The 26,788-nt window shown below is 41.1% G+C and overlaps 1 protein-coding gene and 1 long non-coding RNA gene across 4 annotated transcripts; both read right to left on the bottom strand.

Moving 5' to 3' along the window:
• Window positions 1–5,777: 5,777 nt before the first annotated feature.
• Window positions 5,778–6,859, bottom strand: LOC140582684 (uncharacterized). Its single transcript, XR_011985495.1, has 3 exons — window positions 6,767–6,859; window positions 6,346–6,426; window positions 5,778–5,805 (listed from the first exon to the last, which is right to left on the bottom strand). It is a non-coding gene; the product is annotated as an uncharacterized lncRNA (long non-coding RNA).
• Window positions 6,860–8,908: 2,049 nt separating this feature from the next.
• On the bottom strand, window positions 8,909–13,712 carry LOC140582901 (uncharacterized). Of its 3 annotated transcripts, XM_072707375.1 has the most exons (10): window positions 13,600–13,712; window positions 11,465–11,515; window positions 11,084–11,198; window positions 10,896–10,956; window positions 10,710–10,813; window positions 10,350–10,622; window positions 10,164–10,257; window positions 9,347–9,874; window positions 9,109–9,261; window positions 8,909–9,023 (listed from the first exon to the last, which is right to left on the bottom strand). In XM_072707375.1, the coding sequence occupies exons 3-8, from the start codon at window positions 11,180–11,182 to the stop codon at window positions 9,828–9,830; spliced, it is 678 nt and encodes a 225-aa protein (XP_072563476.1). In that variant the 5' UTR covers window positions 11,183–11,198; window positions 11,465–11,515; window positions 13,600–13,712; the 3' UTR covers window positions 8,909–9,023; window positions 9,109–9,261; window positions 9,347–9,827. The 3 variants fall into 3 exon arrangements, with proteins under 3 accessions (XP_072563476.1, XP_072563474.1, XP_072563475.1); XM_072707373.1 differs by lacking the exons at window positions 8,909–9,023; window positions 9,109–9,261; window positions 9,347–9,874 and having other exon boundaries at window positions 9,884–10,257; XM_072707374.1 differs by lacking the exons at window positions 8,909–9,023; window positions 9,109–9,261; window positions 9,347–9,874; window positions 11,465–11,515; window positions 13,600–13,712 and having other exon boundaries at window positions 9,884–10,257; window positions 11,084–11,320.
• Between the last annotated feature and the right edge of the window lie 13,076 nt (window positions 13,713–26,788).

Consider the following 26,788-nt stretch of genomic DNA (forward strand, 5'->3'; position numbering starts at 1 on the left):
AGTTGTCTTACCATCTTTGCTGTTTGTTATAATGTCTGCGATCGTTCCGAAGGTTCCATTGACCAAGCCATCTTCAACGTCCAGGTTCCTTATGAGCATGACTCGAACGCCAAGAGCAGCTTGAATCCTGTCAGGCAAGTCTTGTTTTTTGCCATTGATGCAATGGGGCAGGATCAAACTTTTTCCTGTTTTGGTATCCTTTTTGATATCCTGTGCCCAAACATCAACAACCTCTGAGTTTAGGGAGGCAACAACCATGGTATTGTGCTGTTCTACCTGTTTGTTTGTGGCAAAAATATGCAGGACATCTGTTGGAGAATCTTTAGGTTCAATGACGGCCTGTGTCAGCAGGGCTTTGTCGTTGACACTGAGCAAATCAGCCTTCCTTTTGATTCTAATTCTGTTCAGGAGTTCTGCAAAAGCTTTATCATCTTTCTGTCGCATGATCTCTGTTAGGTTGACCAGTTGGAAATTGTCTTTCCAGACATCAAGAACACCTTCCTCATAGACACAAAGAGGTTTTGCCCTGCCAAGTGGTGGCAGCTGGTAGAAATCTCCTACAGCCAGGACAGACAATCCTCCAAATGGCTTTGAGTTTCCTTTTATTTGTTGAAATCTCCAATGAACATAAGCAAATAGTTCTTTGGAGACCATGGATATTTCATCAATAATTAAGATTTCTGCATTCCCAAGTACTGCTCTCACTTCATCCAATGTGTTTCCAAGCCCTGTGTATGGTGGCTTTAAATTCTTAGGCAGCCTCAGGATGGAGTGCAAAGTCTTTCCTGAAATGTTGTAAGCTGCAGTACCAGTGAAGGCTGTGAGGAGCACCGTGGGCTGGGACATGTCACCAACATCACGAAACCTGGGAAGTTGGCGCAGGATCTTGGTCGCTTCCTGATAAACACACTTGATGACGTGTGATTTCCCACAGCCAGCTCCTCCAGTAACAAAATAGAAGAAGGGATCCGGATTACGACCCCAGACACGTCGCAGGCACCAGTCACGAACTGCATAGAACACAGATGCCTGGGTCTCATTGAGACTTCTGTACATTGCTTTTATAAGATCGGGGCTCAATTTTGGGGCTTCGATTATGGGCATAGCTTCTCTGTGGTCTTGATGGATCTGGTAATCTGGAACTGGGTCTGTGTCTTCTTCATTTTGCTGAATCGGTTCTCGTTCAGCGAGACATTCCAGACGGTCTACTTCAACCTCGGCCGCATAAGTGTTCCACGCATTTACAACTGGCCCTTTCTTCTGGAGTTCTTCCATTACCTTATCTATTTTTTTTCCATGTCCTTCATACCGCTTCTTGTTGAAGTCAACATACTGTTTCATTTGTTTTGAGAGTCCATCATAATAGAATTCTCTGTATGTTGGATAGTCTGCGTTTTTAAGGTCGTCGTCTGTTCTGTGCGGGAAGTATAATTTCAAGATCCGTCTGTAAAACTTTTCTGGTTGTTTAGTTTGAGAGAAACGGGCAAATCTTACAATAGCTGGTTTGCCCACAGTCCTCTTCTGGATGTACCCCGCATTGTTTAAGAGGGGAACAGCATTTGGTCCTTCAACTTGGTGTCCGTAGAGGACCCTGTACGCTGACACAAATTCAGCCAGACACATATATTCAAATTCCAATGTTGTAGGTCTGTTGATGTATTTTTCTGTCAAACCCGACATCCAAACATTTTCTTCATCCAGGCGCATGTTCATTAATTTGCTCATCGGAAGGCTCATTTTCACACCATCCTCATCCGTCTGGATGAAAATAACACTGCGTGAGCACTTTTTTAGCGGTAAGCTGCATGTGCGGGCTACGGACTCTTGAGCACTGACCTCTCTGTGCTTTGAATAAGCCTGCAAGATGATTTTCATCTCATCTTTTTGGTCGATGTTTGATTTCTTGACGACTTCAATGACGGAGTTAAGGATCTCTGTCATTTCATGCTCAGGCTTGGTTAAATAAGACATCATGTACTCGATGCAGCTGTACTCATCAAGCACGTACTGAATGTCCATGTTAGCGTTCCATACTCGGAGCAGATCAGCGTTGAATCCATTCACCCAGCAGTCTTTGGGATCACGCTTCATCATAACAACCATTCCAGAAGTGAGAGCGTCAACATAAGAGCTGTATTCTTCCTTGGTCATCTTACAAACTGTGAGCAGCTCAGATAAATCTTTGAACGATACTTTTTCATCCATGAGTAAATCTCTCACTGGTTTCAGCTTCTGCTTAGCCTGCCTTTGTCTTTTTGACAGAATTTTCCACTTTGATGTTTTAGGTTTTTTCCCACAGGCTTTATCTTCACTTTTATTCCCCTTCTCTGTATCCTCATCACTAGAGTCAATTTCAGCTGGGGTGGTGATTCTAGTGCTCTCCATGGGTAGTTTGGGGAATCCAAATCTGCATTCTACATGTCCTTTCTTGCATGATTTGGAATGCTTCTTGCTGTGCATCTGAACCTCAGTCACAATTTTGTGAAGCTCGGGGTCTCTGTTTTTATCTGGTAGCTGGCAGGATATGTAGCGATCGATGAACTTGACAACTTCATCATCTCCATCTTTTGCAGCGTCAGGTGCATCTTTCACCCATACCAACATATGAATATGTGGACTTCCTCTTGCTTGAAATTCCACTCGATAAAAGTAATCTTCCACTGGGCCGATGGGCTGGGCAGGAGACAGGATGAGGTTAGTTATAAGCGCGTCCACTCTTTTCTCAAACATGCGCATGACTGTGACTGGGTTGCTCCGGAGAATGTCGCATTTGGCGTTCCAGTCGAGCTCAGAAAATTCTACCTCTTCTCCCTGTTGAGCTTTGATGACCTTAACGACTTCCGGCCATCTCATTTCGGCAGCAGAAAAGGTTACAAAAAACGTGGGTCTGCCTAGCTGCCTCACCATTGCATGAAGGTCACGAAGGCATTTCTCCCAGTAAGCTGGAGTGCCTCTTAGGGGACGCATGAATCGAGTGGCCTCTCTATGTTGTATCAGTCTTTCAACCTCTTCCTTGTCTTGCAACATTTTGTTGGAAATGTTGCGTCCATCTCTGGTCTTTGTTTGGCCTTTGCGCGTCTGAATTGACATGCTGCTGGTGGCCATGTGCGTTTCTGTTACAAACTGGCAGAAGAAAAGGTAACTCTGGTCTTTGGCAAATCTGGTATCTACAGAGAAAAGCCTTACATTGAAATACATACTCAGGGACAACCGAACTTTCCTGTCTTGATCAAACGTATTATTGCCAGTCGGGAACTGCACAGGAAAGGCCTTGGCTTCAAGCCTTGGAACACTAAAGAAGCCCACGGGTTTGTTTCTTTGGGCCGGAGCTATGCTGAACACTCCAGCCCCATATGACAGAACTTCCTGTGCTATGTCAGGAGGCTGCATGCAGGTATCTAGTATCAGACCAGAGCGAAGTGCCTGATGTTCTTCCCCCACGTGGCTGGGCTGCTGTTCCACAGCTGCATCTGTCTCATCATCCTTGTCTGGCTCGTTACCTAGCTGATCATCTTCAACAATGTCAAACGTGGCATTCTCACATATCTCAACATCTGTGTAATCTGGATGGGCCTCTTTAAGTTTAGCTAGTCCTGCTAGCACATTTTTCATGTCTACTGTGTAAAAGTGTTGGTGACCTTTGTATTTAATATTCCTCTTAAGCTTCACTTTTAAAAGCTCAGCTTCATTGTTAGCCCTTGGAAGAGTATTTACAGTCGTTTCCATCTCAGAAGGTACACACACAACGGCTCCATGCACTGCTCTTTGCTGTCCTTTGGGTAATGCAACAATCTTGGCAAAAGGAATAATCTTTGCAATCAATTGCCTTTCGAGCACATTTAATTCAAACAGCTCTGAGGGAATGGGTGCTAGGTGCAAATTATTTGCAGCGGCAATCGGTGGCATCCTTCCTCGTCTTAGGTGGCTGTCACATGTGTAGCAGATCCATTCCTGCATCCTCTCTCTCCGTACCGAACATGGAGCTGAACAAGCAGGAACACAAATGTGAACATATGTACCTGTTAGACATTCAGCCACCAGCTGAAGATTTTTGGAGTATGTGCCTCTGTTACAATGCTTAACTTGACTGGGGAAAAGAGCTCTATGACACACCGTGCAGACATGTGTGGGTCCACATTGAATCTTCTCTTGGAATTTAACTATTGCAGCTTGCATTTCATTACTGATCAGGGGTTGTGGGGTTTCCTGGCGGGAGCCTGCCAGTGTTCTATATTTCCTCCTTATTCTGAAAGCGCACTGCAGCATTTGATTAGTAACAAATGCAGTCTTGGACTGACTGAGTTTCTTTTTGGCAGCATATTGTTTAATATAGTGGAGCCTAAAACGTGTTTCATTGTAAGATTTGTTTTTCATATACTTCTTCATGAATGTTTTTTGTTTACTTCTGAAGTCAGGATCCGTACCGTATCTCTGTGTCATGTACTTCATTTGTTTACTTCTGAAGTCAGGATCCGTACCGTATCTCTGTGTCACGTACTTCATTTGTTTACTTCTGAAGTCAGGATCCGTACCGTATCTCTGTGTCACGTACTTCTTCATAAATGTTTTTTGTTTACTTCTGAAGTCAGGATCCGTACCGTATCTCTGTGTCACGTACTTCTTCATAAATGTTTTTTGTTTACTTCTGAAGTCAGGATCCGTACCGTATCTCTGTGTCACGTACTTCTTCATAAATGTTTTTTGTTTACTTCTGAAGTCAGGATCCGTACCGTATCTTTGTGTTACATATTTCATTTGTCTGCTCCGAAAGTGAGGATCAGTTTTGTATCTGTTGCTGATGTATTCTTTCTTCCATGTTTGCTTTTTAACATACGCTTGTTTCATGGCCTGTAGTTTTTTCAACTTAAATGCATGACAGGTAGAATATTTTTCTTTTTCTGATGTACTTCTTGTTGTTGTACTTCTGGTGTTGTTTTTGGTCCTCCGACTTCCTTTGCGTCGCCTTGCTTTTGTCATTTTTGACACATCTGAGATTGGTGTTTCACTTACTTGCAATACATTGGGCACTTGATTGAGCATATCATTTGGCTCTCGCTCATCAAAACAGCGCTTTTGGTTTTTGACACACTGGTTTGATTCTGTTAATCTTGAAGAAATATTTACAATGCCCATGTGTGTAGGAGGGGCATCATCAGCGTCATCACTGAGAAAAGTAACTGGGACAAACTCATAGGTGGTATTGGGACCGCGATTCTCAAAGAGCTTGTATAGGTGCTCAACCATGTCCGTCAGTTTGCCAAAACTCATCATAATTGCAGTTCCATCATGATGGGGCAGACCTGCTGAACATCTGGAATGTGAATCAAACAGTCCATATGTACCTGATCTGTCCCGAAAAACTGCAATGCATTCTGGACTCACAATAAGTAAAGCATGGTTAACGTTTTCTGACAAACACTCCAGTTGGGTGGCAAGGGGCAAACCCAGTCCTCCTTGATGTAGCAGGTGACCCACTCTTACATTTTCTGCGTGTACATTATACATACATCTGTCTGTCAGTACCTGTTTCGGCATTTCTTCAACTGTGAGGTGGTCATCGACGAATGTGCCATCCAATAAGAGCTGCTGTTTAATACCAATGTAAAGTGCATTTCCTTTTTGAAGCACTGTGTCAAGTGACATTGTTTCAAGCTGTACTCCCTCATTGTGGTAAGCCAAAAAAGTAAGAGCCATGCATGTGCACTGGTGACCACGGGAAAAAGTACTGTATCTCTTGTCTGCCTGGGAATGTGTCGCTCTCACTGACTGGGTGAGACCACTGACGCTGCTGTTCATAGCTGAATGCTGTAATGACAAAGAAAAGTATAATTTTTATAGTCCTACATTTATTTCTTTTGCTACTGACAATTTTAAAGTTATACACGTCATAATCAATCAAAACCATTTAAATAACCATTAACATCTTTTGTACTTAACCGCAGTTGACATTTCACTATGTGTACTAGGGTTGGGGCCATTCATGGACTGAAATGAAAATGTATGGTGAATTCCAATTCACTTTTTGCAATTAATGTACAGTTCTATGTCTCATTTACTTACGTTTCATTAACTATTTTTCATGTATTCCTTTGTATTTGTAAGGCACTGTGATTAAAATTCCAATGTATGTTACTACATGTAATCACAAACACATGCTCAAACAGCAAGAAATAGAAATTGGTGTTTACTGAATTGAATTGCACTTCCTGACAGTCCAATTTAATTGTAATACACTTTCCTGTTGTTAAATTCTACTTCCAATTTAATTTTCTTATGTAAATTGAAATTGTTGAGCTCATTCCTGAATTGACCGCAACCCTAGTGTACAGGAAGCATGCAAATTACCTGGCTGCTGAGGTCCAGCATGCTGTCCAGTAGGATGGTGGATGAATCAGCACCAGTGTCCTTCATTAGCACCACTCCTAACTAAAATGGAAATGGTTAGTAAAGGAAGGACATAGTAAATATGTACATTTGTGCTATTGATTCTCTCTGTGATACACATGTACATGAGTCACATTTGACATTTCAAATTTGAGTTGCTGGGATGTGATTTAAATATTGAAACCAAAATTCTTAAACATAGGCATATTCACTGCGCTATCCTCAGAAAAAGAAAAGGCAACTATAAGTTGAACATGCTGTCTGTTGCCCCTAGGATTATCTTTTTAACAGAGCATTACCGTAAATCCAATAACCATTAATAATTTGTGTAGTTTTGAAACATTTGACATTTTAATATGTGTGTACAGTGTATGAAAACTACCTGGCTGATGTGATCCAGTGTGCCATTCTCTGGTGGCACAGCAGGTGACTCAGCACCAACGCCCTTCAACGGCACTCGTCCTGGCTTGCAAGGTGTTGGCCTGGTCAACTCCCTCGCTGTCACGTCCTCCTAAAATTAAAGTAATTAGTGAACTGTATGGAAAGGACAGAGTAAATATATGTACTTTTGTTCCTTTGACTCTGTGGAATTGTCATGTTGTGTACATGCACATGTGTATAATCACATTTAATGTTTCACATTTCAACCACTTTGAATGTGATTCAAAGAGTCAAACCACAATGCTGAAACCTAGGCTCTTTGACTGTGCTTCCCTCTGAGAAAAAGTAGACAACTCTAAAGTTAATGTACTATACGGTGCTACTATGATTATCTGGAAAATACAACAACTGCATTTGCAGTGCAGCATTTGCATTAAATTTAAACAAGGAAAAACTACCAGTATCATTGCACTTGAAACGCAGAAAACAATTTGAAATAATCATCCCTAATCGTAGTTTTTAACTAGTCAAACTATGACACACCTGCTCCTTCTCCAGTGTCTTCTTGGATGCAGCAGGTCTCCGCCGATGGTCCACCGTAGACGTCTAAGAAATGACAAAGCATAACAAAGATTGTTGCCGCCAAGAGGAACATTCAGAGAAGTGAGCTGTGTGTTGCCCCTGTGATTAAGTTCTTAAGACAGCATTACCATTAATGCATTAGCAATGTTTGTACTTACGAAACATTTGACATTTTAAAAACTATGGCACACCTGCTCCTCCTCCAGTGTCGTCTTGGATGCAGCAGGTCTCCGCCGATGGTCCACCGTAGACGTCTAAGAAATGACAAAGCATAACAAAGATTGTTGCCGCCAAGAGGAACATTCAGAGAAGTGAGCTGTGTGTTGCCCCTATGATTAAGTTCTTAAGACAGCATTACCATTAATGCATTAGCAATGTTTGTACTTACGAAACATTTGACATTTTAAAAACTATGGCACACCTGCTCCTCCTCCAGTGTCGTCTTGGATGCAGCAGGTCTCCGCCGATGGTCCACCGTAGACTTCTAAGAAATGACAAAGCATAACAAAGATTGTTGCCGCCAAGAGGAACATTCAGAGAAGTGAGCTGTGTGTTGCCCCTATGATTAAGTTCTTAAGACAGCATTACCATTAATGCATTAGCAATGTTTGTACTTACGAAACATTTGACATTTTAAAAACTATGACACACCTGCTCCTCCTCCAGTGTCGTCTTGGATGCAGCAGGTCTCCGCCGATGGTCCACCGTAGACTTCTAAGAAATGACAAAGCATAACAAAGATTGTTGCCGCCAAGAGGAACATTTAGAGAAGTGAGCTGTGTGTTGCCCCTATGATTAAGTTCTTAAGACAGCATTACCATTAATGCATTAGCAATGTTTGTACTTACAAAACATTTGACATTTTAAAAACTATGACACACCTTCTCCTCTTCCCATCTCTTCTTGGAAGCAGCACGTCTCCGCTGATGTTCCATGGTAGATGTTAAATCACAAAGAAAAATAAACATTTTCTTCTACCATTTGTTAGTGTTTTTTGCACTAAAAACCGGCAGGATTAGCATTGTTTAAATGCTGTTGTGTAAGCAACCTGAAAATATCTTGTGACTGTTACACAAACATAAATAAATTTAATCCAAATTACCTTCCTGCTCTTCGTACCACCTGTGGATTCCAAAGCGCCAGATGCTGGAACAAAGCGGTCCATCTTCTCCTGAACTGCAGGGCTGAACCACACCGGATTTAGGGGGATGGAACACTCCAACAAGTTTCCCTGTCAAGTAAAATTTCACAGAGATGAGAAATATATTTTTTATATATATATATATATATATATATATATATATATATATATATATATATATATATATATATGACATAAGCATGCACAATTTATTTGTCATATGTAGTGTTAAGAGAAAACACACCTGCTGGCCAGCCATCCTCCTACTCTCCTGAGTGTGTTCACCCTGCATGCGCTGCCTCTTCTATTGTGATTAAAAAACAAAGTTTTGTTGGAGAAGTACTGATCAAACATCCCGTAAAAAATAGGCCACCAAGTTACAGCATGCATCCATTACCTGCTGAACAAGCGTCCAGTCAAACGGGTTGGAAGCACGTGGCACAGTCACCTCGCCAACCACAACCAACTTGGGGGAGACTCGTCTGACCACTGGTGGTGAAGTCTTCAGGGTAGCTGGTGCCTTAGAAGGAGCCGCCTGCAATTCAAAGAGTTTGTTTAGGCTCCATAGACCGCAATGTGGTTGCATATAAGCTGCAATGCATGTAATGGACCATCATTACCACAACCAAATTGGGGGGCACTGGTCTCTCCACTGGTGGTGAAGTCCTCGGAGAGGCCGGTGCATCTGGAGTAGCTGCCTGTAGTTGCAAAGAGGCAGCATCCCAGAGCAACCATGTAAGGATCTCCATCCCTACATTGTCACTTAGGTGCACCTGCCAGACATAGTCACACGTAAACAAATGTAGACATTGACAGTAAATCTTCATTAGCATTTTTACAGCAACATGTTTTACGTACGCCATCTTTGCACCACAGCTCCAGGCGACTCAGCGGGAAGTGTTCAGCAACGGATAGGTACCGAATACCTAGAAGAAAAAGCAGTTCAACCATGAATCTTATTTCTAGCCAGCCTAGAATTTTGTAATACTGCACAGATAAAGTAGAAATGTGTAGCAAGAGAAGAAAATATTAATTTAATTTGAGATGAAATTAATTACGATTTACTGTGTGCTGAAGGACAAATGTCATTGCTCAACCAAGGAAATTTTAGACTGCAAAAACATGTTGATCGTTATGACAGAAACACTCGTGTGGCAAAAGAGTCACTTTTCCCCGAGTGAGGGGGTCTATTAACACAGGTAAACTGAGGAATCAAACAGGTGAACTTAGGTAGGGCTGGGGGCGCAGTGGTTTTGGCTGCAAATAAGGCTTTGGCAAAGGCGAGGGGTCCGTGAGGACTGGAGGGCAGGAACGGAAACAGGACAAAGGGACGCAGAGGTCAACAAGTGGCACCGACAGGCGTGGCTTGTAGGAACAGAACTCGAGCTGTGGGAAGAGAACAGAGAGAGCCGCTCGGCATGTGCCGAGCGGGACACAAAAACAATACCTCGCCCCGTGTGTGGGGAGACAATCCTGTTTAAGGGATCCCACGCAGGTGCGGCTTGTTAGCCCTCATCCGCAAGGTGGTTTGGGATGTGGGTGTAACATTGATATTTCATTGACAGTAACAAAACAGCTCCCCAAATAATGGTAATAGCTGTCTTTTTAAACTTTTAAAGCAATTTTGTATTTTTGTTAAATAGTCTTCTGAAAAAGAGCAGTGTTTTGTACATACCCTCCTGAGCGGCCACACGATGGTACTCCTGGCGCAGGAGACGTTGCACTGCTTCATCCACGGTGAGACGTGTAGGGAAATCCAGAACAACCACCTGTATTTATTTAAAAAGAATAACAATCATTTAAACAATATTTAATTCGCAAGATTTCAATGAACGAATGCATTGAAAAAATAAAGAGTTACATTAGGCCAGCGGTTGCAGAGAGTGGTGAGCAGCCTCCTGAAGTCAGCTCCAGCCTCGGTGATGGTCCTGCTGGCGGTCAAGTTGTTGCTGGGTGCTAACACGCAGACTACCTCGGGTGTCCGAGGAAGAACTGCATGCAGCACCTCACGCCTCAACTCAGCCGCGCTCGCCCCTGGAGTCGACATCAACCCGAAGGAGAGTCGGCCCTGTGGCATGGTGACAAACCCATCTACGATCGCTCGCAAATGGGAGTCACCAACCAACAGAGCCAACTGCAAAAGGAAAAGCACAATACATGATTGAAAATGATCAGTCAATCGTGAAGAGCAAAATGTATGTAAAGAACAAAACAGAATTACCTTCTTCTCCGGGTCCTCGGCTGGAATAACCAACTTGTGGCTCCGTCCAGTCACACGAGATAGTGGCCACCGCCTCACCCGATGACGAAAGCCAGTCCCACGGCCTATTTAGAGACACACAGAAACCAAGATAAAACTTTCAATTCTAGGAGCAGTCAACGAAATGAACACACAAGCACTACATACGTGAAGAGAGGTATGATGCCATCTGCTGGGGTTCCTCTTGGAAGGCCGTGGAACGTGACACCTACAACAGGTTTTCATCAAAGGTTTTGATAAGTACAATGGCATCATGACACTGTAACAAAGTAAAATTACTAGCAGCCACTGTCATGAGAACAGAAGAAGACTTTTCTGATTTGTAGGTTAGATACCTCCTTGGTGACGTCATATGGGCAAATCGGAGGATCTGCCAGGTCCAGCTTCCTCCATCTCTTCTTGGCAGCCTCTGAACGACTCCCTTTACGCGGCATCCTCTCTGGTGTAAACCTGTGAAATACACGAAAACTGGCAAGAACAAGGTTATCTCCACCCAAAGTGGATGGAGAGCAGACAAGCAGAAAAATGTAAAAAATGCAGTTATGGAACAACTTCTAGAAATATGTATATGTTTTTTGTAGGTAGTGTGTGTGTGTGTGTGTGTGTGGGCACGGGAGGTGTGGATGTGTGTGGGTATTTAAAATGACAGTTATTAATGGATGTGTGTTAAGGTTTTTTTTTCTCTTTTTTGTGGTAATGTGCTGACTGCAATGTACTTGATGATCTGTGGTGATGCCAAAGCACAGCAGCTCTCACAGAATGAGGAACTGTAAAGAGAAGCAGAATAGATTGGTATTATTTGTACTGTAGAACATTACTTAAGAGGAAAAACTGTTTTAGCAAGAAACCCGAGTGCAATGAAATAGCCTACATTGTAGTTTCACATAGCCTGTTCGACATAGTTGATCAAACACAAAAGCCATTATTGTGAACTGCTAGTTTTATCCATAGTGCCCTGAATTTCTCTTCTCGACATGTGAGTTTATTTAGGAAACCATCTCAACACAAGGCGAAAGGTCAAACCATATGTATAGCAAGCCACGATGCAGCGTAGAATTTATTTTTGTGTTGCTGTGGCAGCCTCTCTGAAGCCTGAACTCTAATAACCACTGCACTATTGAAACTGACACGTCTTGAAAGTAACACTTAGGCAAATGAGAAATATAATTTAAAGAATTCATGTAATTAAATTAAAAGGTGTTGACACAGTAGTAGTTTAAGGATGTGCATAATTATGGAACCAAAGTATTATAAGTTTGTAGAGCAGTGTGTAGACTTTTTATATGAAATATATATCACAACATACTCTGCGAACATACTCGATTATTATTAATTATGGAATGACACTGAAAGGCCAGCAAAGCAGTCACAAACTCTGTCAGTTATACAGTGATGCCAACCACAGCATGACAATACCCTCACAGCACACAGAGCTATTAAATACTGACTTAGTTACCTGTCAAATGTAAGAATGCTTAGAGTATTTCATTCATTCATTAAGCAATGCAATTGTACAAAACTGCAGGAACATTCAATAAACTTCAATACAGAAATGCAAATCAATAAGGATTTTTTAAAAGACATTTACACATTTAGCAATACAAGTTTCTTGTAAGAAAATGACATTCAATACAAAGTACTTCATATATAGAATACACGTTCAATGTACTGATGTAGTAAGTCCTTTTATTGCACATTTCGCACCTCATTTAATTTCAGTTCATTTGCACAACACCCACTCATACACGTAAGGGATAATGTACAGGCAGCCGGTAGTTATCGCAGAAATAAGCCACGACAGTGTGATCAGTGTATCACACTGAAGGGGCTTATTTCGCGATAACTACCGGCTGCCTGTACATTATCCCGCTTATTACACGGCTACTTAATTGCCACATAAGGAAAAAAACTGGACATGAATATGAATTTGAAACATGTTATTGGCATATTTGTTTTAAATTAACATTTTTAAACGGTAATCTTTGTTGGCCCGGAGGGATTTTAAACATACAAGTAGTACCGGCTATGCGTTATTACTTTGGAGCGGTTATTATTTGAAAAGAACGAACCTGCAAATGTCTCAACTGACCAATCAGAATCAAGCATTCCAGAGAGCCGTGTAATAAAACGAAATAACATGTCTGTGTCCAAAATCACACACTGCATTTCACATACTATGTGAATTAACCTTATCAAACCTAAGGTACTTTGAGCTATTTTTGTATTCCATTAGATTTAGGCTTATTATATTGTATGGACATAAGTTAGCAAAATATGATTTATGGTTTTGTTTTCAGGACTTTCTGGGCTACTCAGATATATAATAATTTGATGTGTACATACAATATTATTTTTTTCATGAGGAGAAATCAGTCGCGAGTACAGTAAAATCCAGTTATAACAGACTTCAAGGGACTTGGCAAAGCAGTCCGTTATATCTAAAATTCGTTATATCTAGGGTTGCTGTACGGCCAGAACAGAACTACAGGACACCATTTACTACTGCCACACCCCAGCAGACAACCTTGTGGTATAGATTATTATATTTTACGTGTAGTAATCTAACTTTACCTGACCAGATGCATGACTATTAATAATCACCGGCACGCCAGGCGCCTTGTAGGCGGAGCTGCATGTCCGTTATAGCCGAACAAAACTACAGCTAAAAGCTGTATAAGGGACATGCTTTAGGGGGAAAGCGGAACCCCACGCGAACACGGGGAAAGCACGCAAGGTCCACACAGAAAGGCCAACCGAAGGATCGAACCGAGATCCTTCTCCGATAAACACTGCGCCACCGTGCAGCCGCAAACTACAGTTGAAAAGGCTAAATAAAAAAGCAGATGCTTACCAGCTCGACGTGTGACGTTTAGATAGTCAGGAAACTCGTAGCAATGCAATATGAAATCCAGTAGCTTTTGTCTCAACCAACCGCCAAAACCACCTGCAACTTCCAGAAAGATCTGGGAAGTTATATATGGTATGAATAAATCATTCGTATTGGACAATTCTTTTCATCCAACATCCAATCATATGTGAGTAGTGGCACATAGCAACGGCATAACAACCACCTTGTATGCATGCAAGCGATTCTCGAAGTCTGGACCTAGTCTAAACGGGTCACATATGACTCAATGTGGGCGCGCATTAGGGGTGGGCGATATGGAGGAAAATATTATATCACAATGGGTTTATATTTAAATCACGATTTTATCAGGTTTTTAACATGGGTTTGTGACGATTTTTTTTTTTACTATTGTGCAAATGATTGAACAATGCAACCAAATTATTTCTAACTATAAAGCATTTAGGCACGCACGTCTTCAGGCTTCGTGTATACAGGTATTATGCCGAAAAACGCATCCCTGCCGAAAAACGCATCCCTGCCTTATAATGCATACTGGTGTTCTGACGAATTGAGCTTTTAAGGGTTTTGACAAAGTAGCTCAACTCGTGTCAGAACAGCAACCAATCGGTCATTTAGAGACAGGCATGCATTCTACGGCAGGGATGCCTTTTTCGGCATAACACTTGTCAATCAACTTCCGGCTTTTGTACGCCTGTCATAAATCCGAACGACAACGCTATCATTTATAGTTTTTAATCTTTATGGTTATATATATATATTAACAGTAGTGTCATACGCCTTTGTCAGAGATAACTTAATTAAATAAAATGGGTTTATTGTGTGTAACCTAGTAATAAGTGTTAAATCTTAAAATATTCATTCACCATAGAAATGCATGTCCCGTATGTTGAAATCTGTGTGCTTCTGTTACCATTACTGTCTTCTAATTATATTTTTTATTTATCTATCCTTTGTTTAACTAGGAAGGTTCCATTGAGATACAATATCTCGTCTTCCAGGAAGTTCTAGCTAAGATGGCAGAAAATAAGAAAAGCAAGATAAAAGTTTCATGTATGAACATACATACAGAGATGATTAATATGAACACAAACTGAGAAACATAGAAATACTAAAGCTATACATACAAGTTATATTGAACAATGACACTGTTGTTTAAGCTCAGAGTTTAAGAGATTTTTAAACACAATCAGGGAAGGCAAGGAGTCTAAATTCAATATATTTCGCAATATATTATATAAGCTGGATTTTCTCAGTTCTGTGCGTGTGGTGGGAGGCTGAAAGAGAAGTGTAACTGATGGACGGGTACAGTATGTATTAGTGCAGAATGTGTTGGGTTGGGGCGGTGTGTGGGTGAGTGGGAGTTTGTGGGTTGGGGGAGCGTGTGTCTGAGTGCTACTTGGGATGTGTCTATGTTGGTGTTTGTGGGTATGTAGGTGGGTGTTTGTTAGTGGGGGATGTGTGTGTGTCAGAGGATGGATAGGCGTAGATAGCTAGTGGATAGGTTGATAGGTGGTTGCTAAGCATTGCTAGGCAGTAGCTAGGGTGTCGAAAAGTGTTGCTAGGTGGTTACTAGGGTGCTGCTAGGCATTACTAGGTGGTTGCTATTGTGTCGGAAGGCGTTGGTAGGGTTTCGGTAGCTGGCTGCTAGGTGGTTGGTAAGGTGTTGCTATGCAATTATAGGTGGTTGCAAGGGTGTTGCGTGGTGGTTGCTATGGTGTCAGAAGGTGTATGTAGGGTGTGGGTAGCTGGTTGCTAGGTGGTTCTTAGGTGGTTGCTATGGTGTTGCTATGCAATTTTAGGTGGTTGCTAGGGTGCTGCTAGATGGTTGCTATGGTGGCAGAAAGTGTTGCTAAGGTCTCAGTAGCTGGTTGCTACCTAGTTGCTAGGCGATGCTACGTGGATGCTATGGTGTCGCTAAGCAAATAGAGGTGGTTGCTACATTGTTGCATGGTGGTTGCTAGGTGCTGCAAGATGGTTGTAATGATGTCTGAAGGCGTTTCTATGGTCTCAGTACCTGGTTGCTAGGTGGTTGCTAGGCATAGCTAAATGGTTGCTATGGTATTGCTATGCATTTTTTGGTGGTTGCTATGGTGTTGCTAGATGATTGATAGGTGCTGCAAGGTGGTTGCTATGGCATCAGAAGGCGTTGCTATGGTCTCAGTAGCTGGTTGCTAGGCATAGCTAAATGGTTGCTATGGTGTTACTATGCATTGTTTGGTGGTTGCTATGGTGTTGCTAGGTGGTTGCTAGGTGCTGCAAGGTGGTTGCTAGGTTGTGGGATGGTGTTCCTATGGTGTCAGTAGCTGGTAGCTAGGTGTTGCTATGTGGTTGCTATGCAGTTGCTATGCAATTCTAGATGGTTGCTATGGTGTTGCTAGGCATCACTAGGTGGTTGCTACGGTGCTGCTAGGTGTTTGGTGATGAGGCCTGAGGTTGAATACTAAATGTTGATGATGTGGCATGAACAGTGGCTGAATAGCACAACTTTGACTGAAATGCATTGAAGTCAATGGGAAAGAACGAGGAATGAAAGATGAGTGCGGGTCAAGCTGGTTGACTTGGGGTGTTTGGTGAATAGGCCTGAGGTTGAATACCGAGTGTTATTCTTGTGGTATGAATGCTGGCTGAGTGGGAAAATTTTGACTGAAATGCATTGAAGTCAATGGGAGAGAACGAGGGATGAAAGACGAGTGCGGGTCAAGATGGTGGACTTGGGGCGTTGGGTGATGAGGCCTAAGGGTGAATATGAAGTCTTGGTGCAGTGGTATGAACGCTGGACGAATGGGAAAACTTTGACTGAAATGCATTGAAGTCAATGGGAGGGAACGAGGGATGAAAGACGAGTGCGGGTCAAGATGTTGGACTTGCGGTGTTGAGCGATGAGGCCTACGGTATAATAACGAGTCTTGTTGCTGTGGTATGAACGCTGGCTGAGCGGGAAAACTTTGACTGAAATGCATTGAAGTCAATGGGAGAGAACGAGGGATGAAAGACGAGTGCGGGTCAGGATGGTGGTCTTAAGGTGTTGTGTGATGAGGCCTGAGGTTGAATACCAAGTCTTGTTGCTGTGGCATTAACACTGGCTAATTGGCAAAACTTTGATTGAAATGCATTGAAGTCAATGGGAGAGAACGAGGGATGAAAGACGAGTGCGGGTCAGGATGGTGGTCTTAAGGTGTTGTGTGATGATGCCTGTGGTTGAATACCGAGTCTTATTGCTGTGGTATGAACGCTGGCCGAGTGGGAAAACTTTGACTGAAATGTATTGAAGTCAATGGGAGAGAACGAGGGATGAAAGACGAGTGCGGGTCAAGATGTTGGACTTGCGGTGTTCAGTGATGAGGCCTACGGTATAATACCGAGTCTTGTTGCTGTGGTATGAACACTGGCCGAGTAGGAAAACATTGACTGAAATGCATTGAAGTCAATGGGAGAGAACGAGGGATGAAAGACGAGTGCGGGTCAAGATGGTGGTCTTGGGGTGTTGGGTGATGAGGCCTGAGGTTGAATACCGAGTCTTGTTGCTGTGGTATGAACGCTGGCCGAGTGGGACAACTTTGACTGAAATGCATTGAAGCCAATGGGCCATTCACTCCCATGAAAAAAGATGCGCCTTACTACTATTCACATGGCTAATGCTAGGTAAAAGTTAGCATTTAATGCATTCCTATGGGATTTTTAGTGTGTTTTAACGTGAATAACGTCGCCATGGTAACATATTCTGCGCAGAAAAGTAATAGCACACCTCACACAACCAAGGACTCACTTTTGACATATAGCTTGCCTGGCTGCATGTTACGGTACGACCCGCATTAATTGCCGAAAATCTACGGAAGAATAATAAATAAATAAATAATAATAAAGTTTTTTTTTCGACTTTGAGAGGGAATTACACGCAATCCGTAAGCAGTACGGAGACAAACGATATGTCAATCCGTGCTGCTAAGTAAGCCCTACGATTTGGCACCAAAGTGAGCTCCGTGCCTTTCACGGGCTCAGCGCAAATTGGCAAAATGTAGTTTACTAGGTGAAGAACAATATGGGCCTTTCATTACATGAATAGGCCCATAATAAAGTTTTTTTTCGACTTTGAGAGGGAATTGCACGCAATCCGTAAGGATTACGGAGACAATCAATATGTCAATCCGTCCAGCTAACCAAGCTCTACGATTTGGCACCAAAGTGAGCTCCGTGCCTTTCATGGGCTCAGCGCAAATTGGCAAAATGTAGTTTACTAGGTGAAGAACAATATGGGCCTTTCATTACATGAATAGGCCCATAATAAATAAAGTTTTTATTTTTCGACTTTGAGAGGCAATTGCACGCAATCCGTAAGAAGTACGGAGACAATCGATATGTCAATCCGTGCAGCTAAGTAAGCCCTACGATTTGGCACCAAAGTGAGCTCCGTGCCTTTCACGGGCTCAGCGCAAATTGGCAAAATGTAGTTTACTAGGTGAAGAACAATATGGGCCTTTCATTACATGAATAGGCCCATAATAACTAGAAACTGCAAGCAGTTACTAAAGGGTCCAAAGCGTAGGACAATCGGACTGGTAGGACAGTAGAGGAATAAGGGCAGAGATCTGGCGGCCATGGTAGTAGAAAGTCAGACAGAATTAGTCAGCCATAAAATGATGGAAATTTTGGCATAGGTCTAATGCGATATGACTATATATGTTCCTGGATTTGGTACAAGATAGTAAATTTGACTGCCAATAAAATTTAAGTGTAGGACAAGTAGGACAGGAGATATCGACCAAAACGTGTTGTGGGGTGCAACGGTGCCCCCCTCTGACTGACTGGGATAGGTCAGAGAGGCTCAGTAGTGGATAGCAATAGGAATCTTACTGCCAAATTTGGACGGCCTAGGACTTACGGTTTAGGCTGGGCATTCAGTTTTAGGGAAGAAAAATAATTATAATCGAACCCGCCGGAGGAGTGCCTAAGCCCGTCTGAATGGCTGGGTTAATAACAAAAATAGAAGCTTCATTGACCATCATGGGGAAAATGCCTATATGTCTCCCCAGCTTGCTTTACAGAGAACATGCTGTGCACATCGGGCTGCCTAGCTCAAGTACCAACTGAAGCTGGGTTCGAACCGGTGACCCTCTGATTACAAGCACACAGGTTTAGCCCACTGAGCCACCCGCTTCTGATGGTAAGATCAGTGAGATCAGTAGGCACTTTCATAACTGATCTGGTAACTCAGTATAGCTGAATTGGCCTAGGTTGGTCTTAGTAAGATATAAACAGTGGCCGTAGCGCTCCCGTTTGACTGATCGACACAAAATTTGGAGGGTCGCTCGGTGGTATAGCACTACATTAGTGAGAGAAATTTGGTAATGATTGGCTGTAGCATGCCTGAGATATAGCTGTCGGATTGAATTGGGCATGGCACCTGTATGGTTTGTGTGTGGCTGGTGACTATACCTCATGCAAAGTTTATGATTTTTTTTATGAATTATTTATTATGACTGTCTCCTGATTTAAATGATACCAGATTTGTGTAGGTTTGGTGAAAATCCTAGGAGGTTAACGAAATGTCTTGTTTTCAGACCAATATGAATTATGCAAAAACGCAAAGATGCAGAAGCAAGTTCTACATGTTGTTTGATTTGGCATGTCGTACTGAATTGACCTGGCAATAAATGTCGATTGTAGACTTCACCCTTCTCGAGAAATAGGCAGAAATGCAAAAGTTGTCACTGTAGCGCCCGCATCTGGCCGAGTGAGGTGTCCTTTGCATGGTGGGCTGCGGGTCAGAGGACAAATATACCACAAAAATTTGGTATAGATTGGTCATTTATAAGCCTGTCAAATGCCTGCTTGATTTTGATTGGCCGATGGCGGCCACTATTTAAGGAATGATGACTGTCATTGTATGTGACTGACCACAGGCTGGGTGCTAGTACATATCTGCCAAATTTCAGTTAGATTGGCAAAGGCAGTCAGGAGATATTGCCAGTTTTTAGTTGTAGCGCCCCCTATTGACGAAATGCGGCCCGCTTCGGACCGTGTCCCCAGAATGGTGTAGGGAGGAAGCATTTCAAATTTGGTCAAGGTAGGCCAAGGCACGGCCAAGTTATAGCCATCAGACCAAAATTGGCCAAATTTGGACATTGTTTGGGTGTGGCTAATGGCCATAGGATATAAAAATGTCTGGATTTTGTTGATTCTTGATCAGGTGAAAATTCTGATTCGTCTGACACCTCATTTGTCTGATTTGGTAGGACAAGCCAGGACTTTAAGAAAAAAGTATGATTTGCAGATTATGCAAATTAGCAAAAAATCTAAGTAGGCGGAGCTTCATGGTCCCATTGACTTTTTGGTAGGGCATGGCTGTCTGTATCAGGAGAAAAAAGAATTTTGAAGGTAGGACAAACAGGACAGGAGATATCGTCCAAAACGTGTTATGGGGCGCTACGGCGCCCCCCTCTGGCTGATTCGGACGGGTCAGAAAACCTGAGTAGTGGGTAGGAATTCCAATCATCGAACCAAATTTGGTAGGCCTAGGACTTACGGTTTAGGCTGGGCATTCAGTTTTAGGGCAGAAAAATAATAATAATAATAATCCTAAGAAAAACAATAAGGTTCCATAGCATTTCATGCTTTGGACCCTTAATAATAATAATAATAATAATAATAATAATAAAAGAGAAAAATCCTAAGAAAAACAATAATGGTCCATAAGGACTTCGTCCTTTGGACCCTTAATAATCCTAAGAAAAACAATAATGGTCCATAAGCATTTCATGCTTTGGACCCTTAATAATAATAAAAGAGAAAAATCCTAAGAAAAACAATAATGGTCCATAAGGACTTCGTCCTTTGGACCCTTAATAAAGATAACTGCAAGCAGTGACAATCAGGTCCAAAGCTAATGGAAAGAAGCAATGAAGAGGAAAGAAGTGAATGGCATAAAATTAGAAGTTCACTAATTATTTGTAAATGAAGTACAGACTGTAATTGATGAGCAATGCATTTAAATTGGTAGAAAATATGAAATGCTACTATGAGATGATATCTAACATTTAAACATTACCTTTGGAAATGTTTATCAAGGTACGATAAAGGGAAAAAGGTAGATGAGAAACAGAAGGGAAATGTGGTGACAAGCTGTTGGAGAAATATTGCAATTGCTGCAGTGTACACAGGCTGAAGTAACATTGAAGTTTGATAGATTTCTAAAAGTCAAATGGCAGGAATTTATAAGCAGATTAAAAATATGGACTTAGATGAAGGGAAAGGTGATTAATATTTAAATGTTTAAATAAACAATAAGGAGATGTCAGCTGCATTAACCAAGGTTGTTGTTAGACATATTATGACAGTGGCTAAATTGTAAATGAAATATAGACTGTAACTGATGGCCAATGCATTTAAATAGTCAGAAAAAGTAGGAAATGCTTCTATGATAAGATAAGACCTGACATTTTGAACATTGACTTTGATATGTTGATTAAGGTACGATAAAGGGAAGAGGGTAGATGAGAAACAGAAGGGACATGTGGTGACTAGCTGTTGGAAGAAATTGCAATTGTTGCACTGTACACAGCCTGAAGTATCTCTAAACTTTGATACATTTCTAAAAGTGAAATGAAATGAAAATGTCAATAATCTTTGAAGGTTTGATGAAAAATAAAGAAATTTCAGCTGCATTAACTATGAGTATATTTTGACAGTGGCAGAAGCGCCCCCGTTTAACCGAATGTCACCAAAGTTAGATGGTCTATTCATAGTCCAGTGCTACAGAAGTGAGTCAAATTTTGTGAGAATTCGATGAAGTATGAATGAGGTTTAGCAGACTTAATGAATACGGTATGGAAATAGTGAGGCCAGCAGGTGGAGTTAGCGCTACATTTGAAAATTGGTAGTATGCAGTCCCTGGTGTGGCAGTTTCACTACTGCCATTAGCAGAAGCAGCCTTAGTACAACAATATAAGATACAATATATAACCATTTGCTGAAGTGCCTCAGCCCAAAAGAATTTGTTTTTTGTGTCAGATGGTCTAAGTAGACGGTAGAAATAGGCACCTGCATAACTAATATTTTAAGTCTAGATCATACAAGTTAAGCTTACTTTACAGTACCTCAGTGAACACATGCTGTCTTGTATATTAAAAAAAACAACAGTGGCTTACTGCATTTGTAAAGTATTCTTCTAGACATGAGAAGCCCTGAAAGAATTTAATGCCATTAATGAAATACAGGACGAACTCCACCTGCTGACTAATCTATAAAAAAAAATCCAAAAAACTGCAATATAAATAGAGCACCATCTCCACCTACTGGCCAATTTAATACAAAAAATCAAAAAATCTGCAATATATACTGCCTGGCTTATAAATAAAATCTGATAATCTTCTATAAGTCAAATAGCAGAAAAATGAAAGGAGCTTAAAAATATGGACTGAGGTGAAGGGAAAGTTAATTCCTTGAAAGTATTATGAAGGATATTTCAGCTGAATTAGCCAAGGTAGTTATTAGACATACTAGGACAGTGGTTGTATGGCTCCCATTTGACTGATCGCCACCAAACTTGGAAGGTCTGTCTGTAGTCCACTGATACAGAAGTGAATCAAATTTTGTAAGGATCGGATGAAGCATGCCTGAGATTTAGCTGTTTGAATGAAATGGGAATGGAAATGGTGTGGCCAGCAGGTGGAGTCAGCGCTCCATTTTAGAAATGATATTAAATGCTTTCTGACCTTCTCATTTGTAAATGAAGTCTGATAATGTTGTATAAGGCAAATTGGTGAAAAATGAAAGGAAATTAAAAATATGGACTCAGCTGAAGGGAAAGGTAACAATTATTTGAAGGTTTCATGAGGAATAAGGACATTTCAGCTGAATCTGCTAAGGTGGGTCTTACACATATATGGACAGTGGCTGTCACGCCCCCATTTGACCGATCAGCACCAAATTTGGAAAGTCTGTTTGAGGTCCAGTGCTACATTAGTGGGTCAAATTTGGTGATGATCAGACAAAGTCTGCCTCAGATTTAGCTGTTTGATTGAAATGAGCATGGAAATGGTGCAGGTTTGGTGTAGTTGGTGGCCAAAGCATACAGGTAGGTCAAGCTATTTATATAAATTATCCATAAAGGCCATGTCCTGATTGATCTACTACCAGAATGACGTACTTCGGCTTGATATTTTAGTAGTTATAGCAATATGTAATTTTTTAAGTTTTTAAATATCACAAGGGAATGGAAATGACGATCATTAGGCATTGCATATATCTTGATTTGGAATGACACACAGAACTTGCAGGACAAATGATTTTTATCAGTAATATGTGACTGAAACAGAAATAAGAACAATGTAAGTTTAGCTGATTTTGCAGTTTATACAGTGATGTTATATTGCTGTAGCGCCCCCGTTTGACTGATCGCCACCAAACTTGGAAGATTTGTCTGTAGTCCAGTCATACAGAAGTGAATCAAATTTTGTAAGGATCGGATGAAGCATGCCTGAGATTTAGCTGTTTGAATGAAATGGGAATGGAAATGGTGTGGCCAGAAGGTGTAGTCAGCGCTCCATTTTAGAAATGATATTAAATGCTTTCTGACTTTCTCATTTGTAAATGAAGTCTGATAATGTTGTATAAGGCAAATTGGTGAAAAATGAAAGGAAATTAAAAATATGGACTAAGGTGAAGGGAAAGGAAACAATTCTTTGAAGGTTTCATGAGGAATAAGGACATTTCAGCTGAATCTGTTAAGGTGGCTCTTAGACATAATACAACATTGGCTGTAGTGCCCCCATTTGCCCGATCACCACCAAACATAGATGGTCTGTCTGTAGTCCACTCCTGCAGGAGACAGTCAAATTTTGTGAAGATTGGGAGAAGCATGCCTGAGATTTAGCTGTTTGAATGAAATGGAAATGGAAATGGTGTGGCCAGCAGGTGGAGTCAACGCTCCATTTTAGAAATGCTATTTAATACTTTTAGGCCTTCTCATGTTTAAATGAATTCTGATAATGTTCTGAGGCAAATGGGTGAAAAATGAACAGAAATTAAAATATGGACCTAGTTGAAGGGAAAGCAAACAATTCTTTGAATGTTTGAAGAGAAATAAGGACATTGCAACTGAATTTGCTAAGGTGGGTCTTAGAAATATATAGACAGTGGCTGTAGCTCCCCCATTTGACCGATCGGCACCAAAGTTGGAAGGTCTGTCTGTGGTCTATGGTTACATTAGCTGGTCAAATTTTATGAGGATTGGATGAAGAATGCCTCAGATTTAGCTGTTTGATTGAAATGAGCATGGAAATGGTGCAGGTTTGGTGTAGTTGGTGGCCATAGCATACAGGTAGGTCAAGTTATTTTTATAAATCATCAATCAGGACATTGCCCTTATGGATATACTACCAGAATGACGTACTTGGGCTGGACATTCTAGAAGTTACAGTAATATGTTATATATTATGTTTTTAAACATCACAAGGGAATGAAAATTACTATCATTGGGCATTGCATATGTCTTGATTTGGCATGACTCACAGAACTGGCAGTACAAAATATTTTAACCAGTAATATGTCACTAGAACAGAAATGAGATAAATGTAAGTTGAACTGATTTTCAAGGTTTATGCAGACATGTTATATTGTTGTAGCGCCCCCGTTTGACCGATCCGCACCAAATTTGGAGGACCCTTCCAGACTACTATTCTACAGGATATATTAAAGTTTGGTGATGATTGGCTGAGGCAGGCCTGAGATATAGCTGTCTGATTGAATTGGGCATGGCACCTGTATGGTTTGTGTGTGGCTGGTGACTATACCTCATGGAAAGTTTATGATTTTTTTATCAATTATTTATTATGACTGTCTCCTGATTTAAATGATACCAGATTTGTGTAGGTTTGGTGAAAATCCTAGGAGGTTAACGAAATGTCTTGTTTTCAGACCAATATGAATTATGCAAAAACGCAAAGATGCAGAAGCAAGTTCTACATGTTGTTTGATTTGGCATGTCGTACTGAATTGACCGGGCAATAAATGTCGATTGTAGGCTTCACTGTTCTCGAGAAATAGGCAGAAACGCAAAAGTTGTCACTGTAGCGCCCCCATCTGGCCGAGTGAGGTGTCCTTTGCATGGTGGGCTGCGGGTCAGAGGACAAATATACCACCAAAATTTGGTATAGATTAGTCATTGAGAAGCCTGTCAAATGCCTGCTTGATTTTGATTGGCCGATGGCGGTCACTGTTTAAGGAATGATGACTGCCATTGTATGTGACTGACCACAGGCTGGGTCCTAGTACATATATGCCAAATTTCAGTTAGATTGGCAAAGGCAGTCAGGAGATATTGCCAGTTTTTAGTTGTAGCGCCCCCTATTGACGAAATGCGGCCCGCTTCGGACCGTGTCCCCAGAATGGTGTAGGGAGGAAGCATTTCAAATTTGGTCAAGGTTGGCCAAGGCACGGCCAAGTTATAGCCGTCAGACCAAAACGGGCCAAATTTGGACATTGTTTGGGCGTGGCTAATGGCCGTAGGATATAAAAATGTCTGAATTTTGTTAATAATTCTTGATCAGCAGAGAATTCTGATTCGTCTGACACCTCATTTGTCTGATTTGGTAGGACAAGCCAGGACTTTAAGGAAAAAGTATGATTTGCAAATTATGCAAATTATCAAAAAATTTAAGTAGGCGGAGCTTCATGGTCCCATTGACTTTTTGGTAGGGCATGGCTGTCTGCATCAGGAGAAAAAAAAATTTCGATGGTAGGACAAACAGGACAGGAGATATCGTCCAAAACGTGTTGGGGGGCGCTACGGCGCCCCCCTGTGGCTGAGTCGGACGCGTCGGACACGCTGAGTAGTGGGTAGGAATTCCAATCATCGTACCAAATTTGGTAGGCCTAGGACTTACGGTTTAGGCTGGGCATTCAGTTTTAGGGCAGAAAAATAATAATAAAGATAACTGCAAGCAGTGACAATCGGGTCCAAAGCTAATGGAAAGAAGCAATGAAGAGGAATGAAGTGAATGGCATAAAATTAGAAGTTCAATAATTTTTGTAAATGAAGTACAGACTGTAACTGATGGCCAATGCATTTAAATAGTCAGAAAATACGACATGCAACAATGAAATGATGATAACTAACATTTAAACATTACTGTAGAAATGTTCATCAATGTTGGATAAAGGGAAAAGGATAGATGAGAAACAGAAGGGAAATGTGGTGAGTAGCTGTTCGAAACAATTGCAATTGCTGCAGCATACACATCTTGAATAAACATTGAAGTTTGATAGATTTCTGAAAGTCAAATGGCAGGAAAATAAAAGCAGATTAAAAGAAGGGAAAGGTGATTAATATTTAAATGTTTAAATAAACATTAAAGAGATGTCAGCTGCATTAATTAAGGTTGGTCTTAGACATTAGGACAGTGGCTAAATTGGAAATGAAGTAAAGACTGTACCTGATGGCCAATGCATTTAAATAGTCAGAAATAAGGAACATGGTAGATGAGAAAGAACGGACATGTGGTGACTAGCTTTTGGGAAAAATTGAAATTACTGCAGTGTACATCACTGAAGTTTGATAGATTTCTAAAAGTCAAATGGTAGGAAAATGAAAGCAATTTTACAATATGGACTGAGATGAAGTGAAAGTTGATTAATATTTAAATATTTGATGAGAAATAAATTAATTTCAGCTGCATTAACTAAGGTTGATCTTAGACATATTATGACAGTAGCTAAATTGTAAATGAAGTACAGACTGTAACTGATGGCCAATGCATTTAAATAGTCAGAGAATAGGAAATGATACTATGAGATGATGATACGTAACATTTAAACATTACCGTAGAAATGTTCAAAAAGGTACAATAAAGGGAAAAGGGTAGATGAGAAACAGAAGGGAAATGTGGTGACTAGCTGTTCAAAGAAATGGCAATTGCTGCAGTGTACATCACTGAAGTTTGATAGATTTCTAAAAGTTAAATGGCAGTAATATATAAGCAAATTAAAAATATAGACTTAGATGAAGGAAAAGTTGATTAATATTTAAATGTTTAAATAAACAATAAGGAGATGTCAGCTGCATTATCCAAGGTTGATGTTAGACATATTATGACAGTGGCTAAATTTAAAATGAAGTACAGATTATAACTGATGGTCAATGCATTTAAACAGTCATAATGTAGGAAATGCTACT

Source organism: Paramormyrops kingsleyae, chromosome 25 (genome assembly GCF_048594095.1).
Source record: "Paramormyrops kingsleyae isolate MSU_618 chromosome 25, PKINGS_0.4, whole genome shotgun sequence".
Classification (NCBI taxonomy): domain Eukaryota; kingdom Metazoa; phylum Chordata; class Actinopteri; order Osteoglossiformes; family Mormyridae; genus Paramormyrops; species Paramormyrops kingsleyae.

What these genes read in the sequence shown, in the direction of transcription:
- LOC140582901 (XM_072707373.1), bottom strand. Translation starts at nt 11,182, where the DNA reads ATGCCGCGTAAAGGGAGTCGTTCAGAGGCTGCCAAGAAGAGATGGAGG. An exon ending in GGCATCATACCTCTCTTCAC is followed by an intron (nt 10,814 to 10,895) that starts GTATGTAGTGCT and finishes GTCTCTAAATAG; the next exon opens with GCCGTGGGACTGGCTTTCGT. An exon ending in TCTGCAACCGCTGGCCTAAT is followed by an intron (nt 10,258 to 10,349) that starts GTAACTCTTTAT and finishes AAATAAATACAG; the next exon opens with GTGGTTGTTCTGGATTTCCC.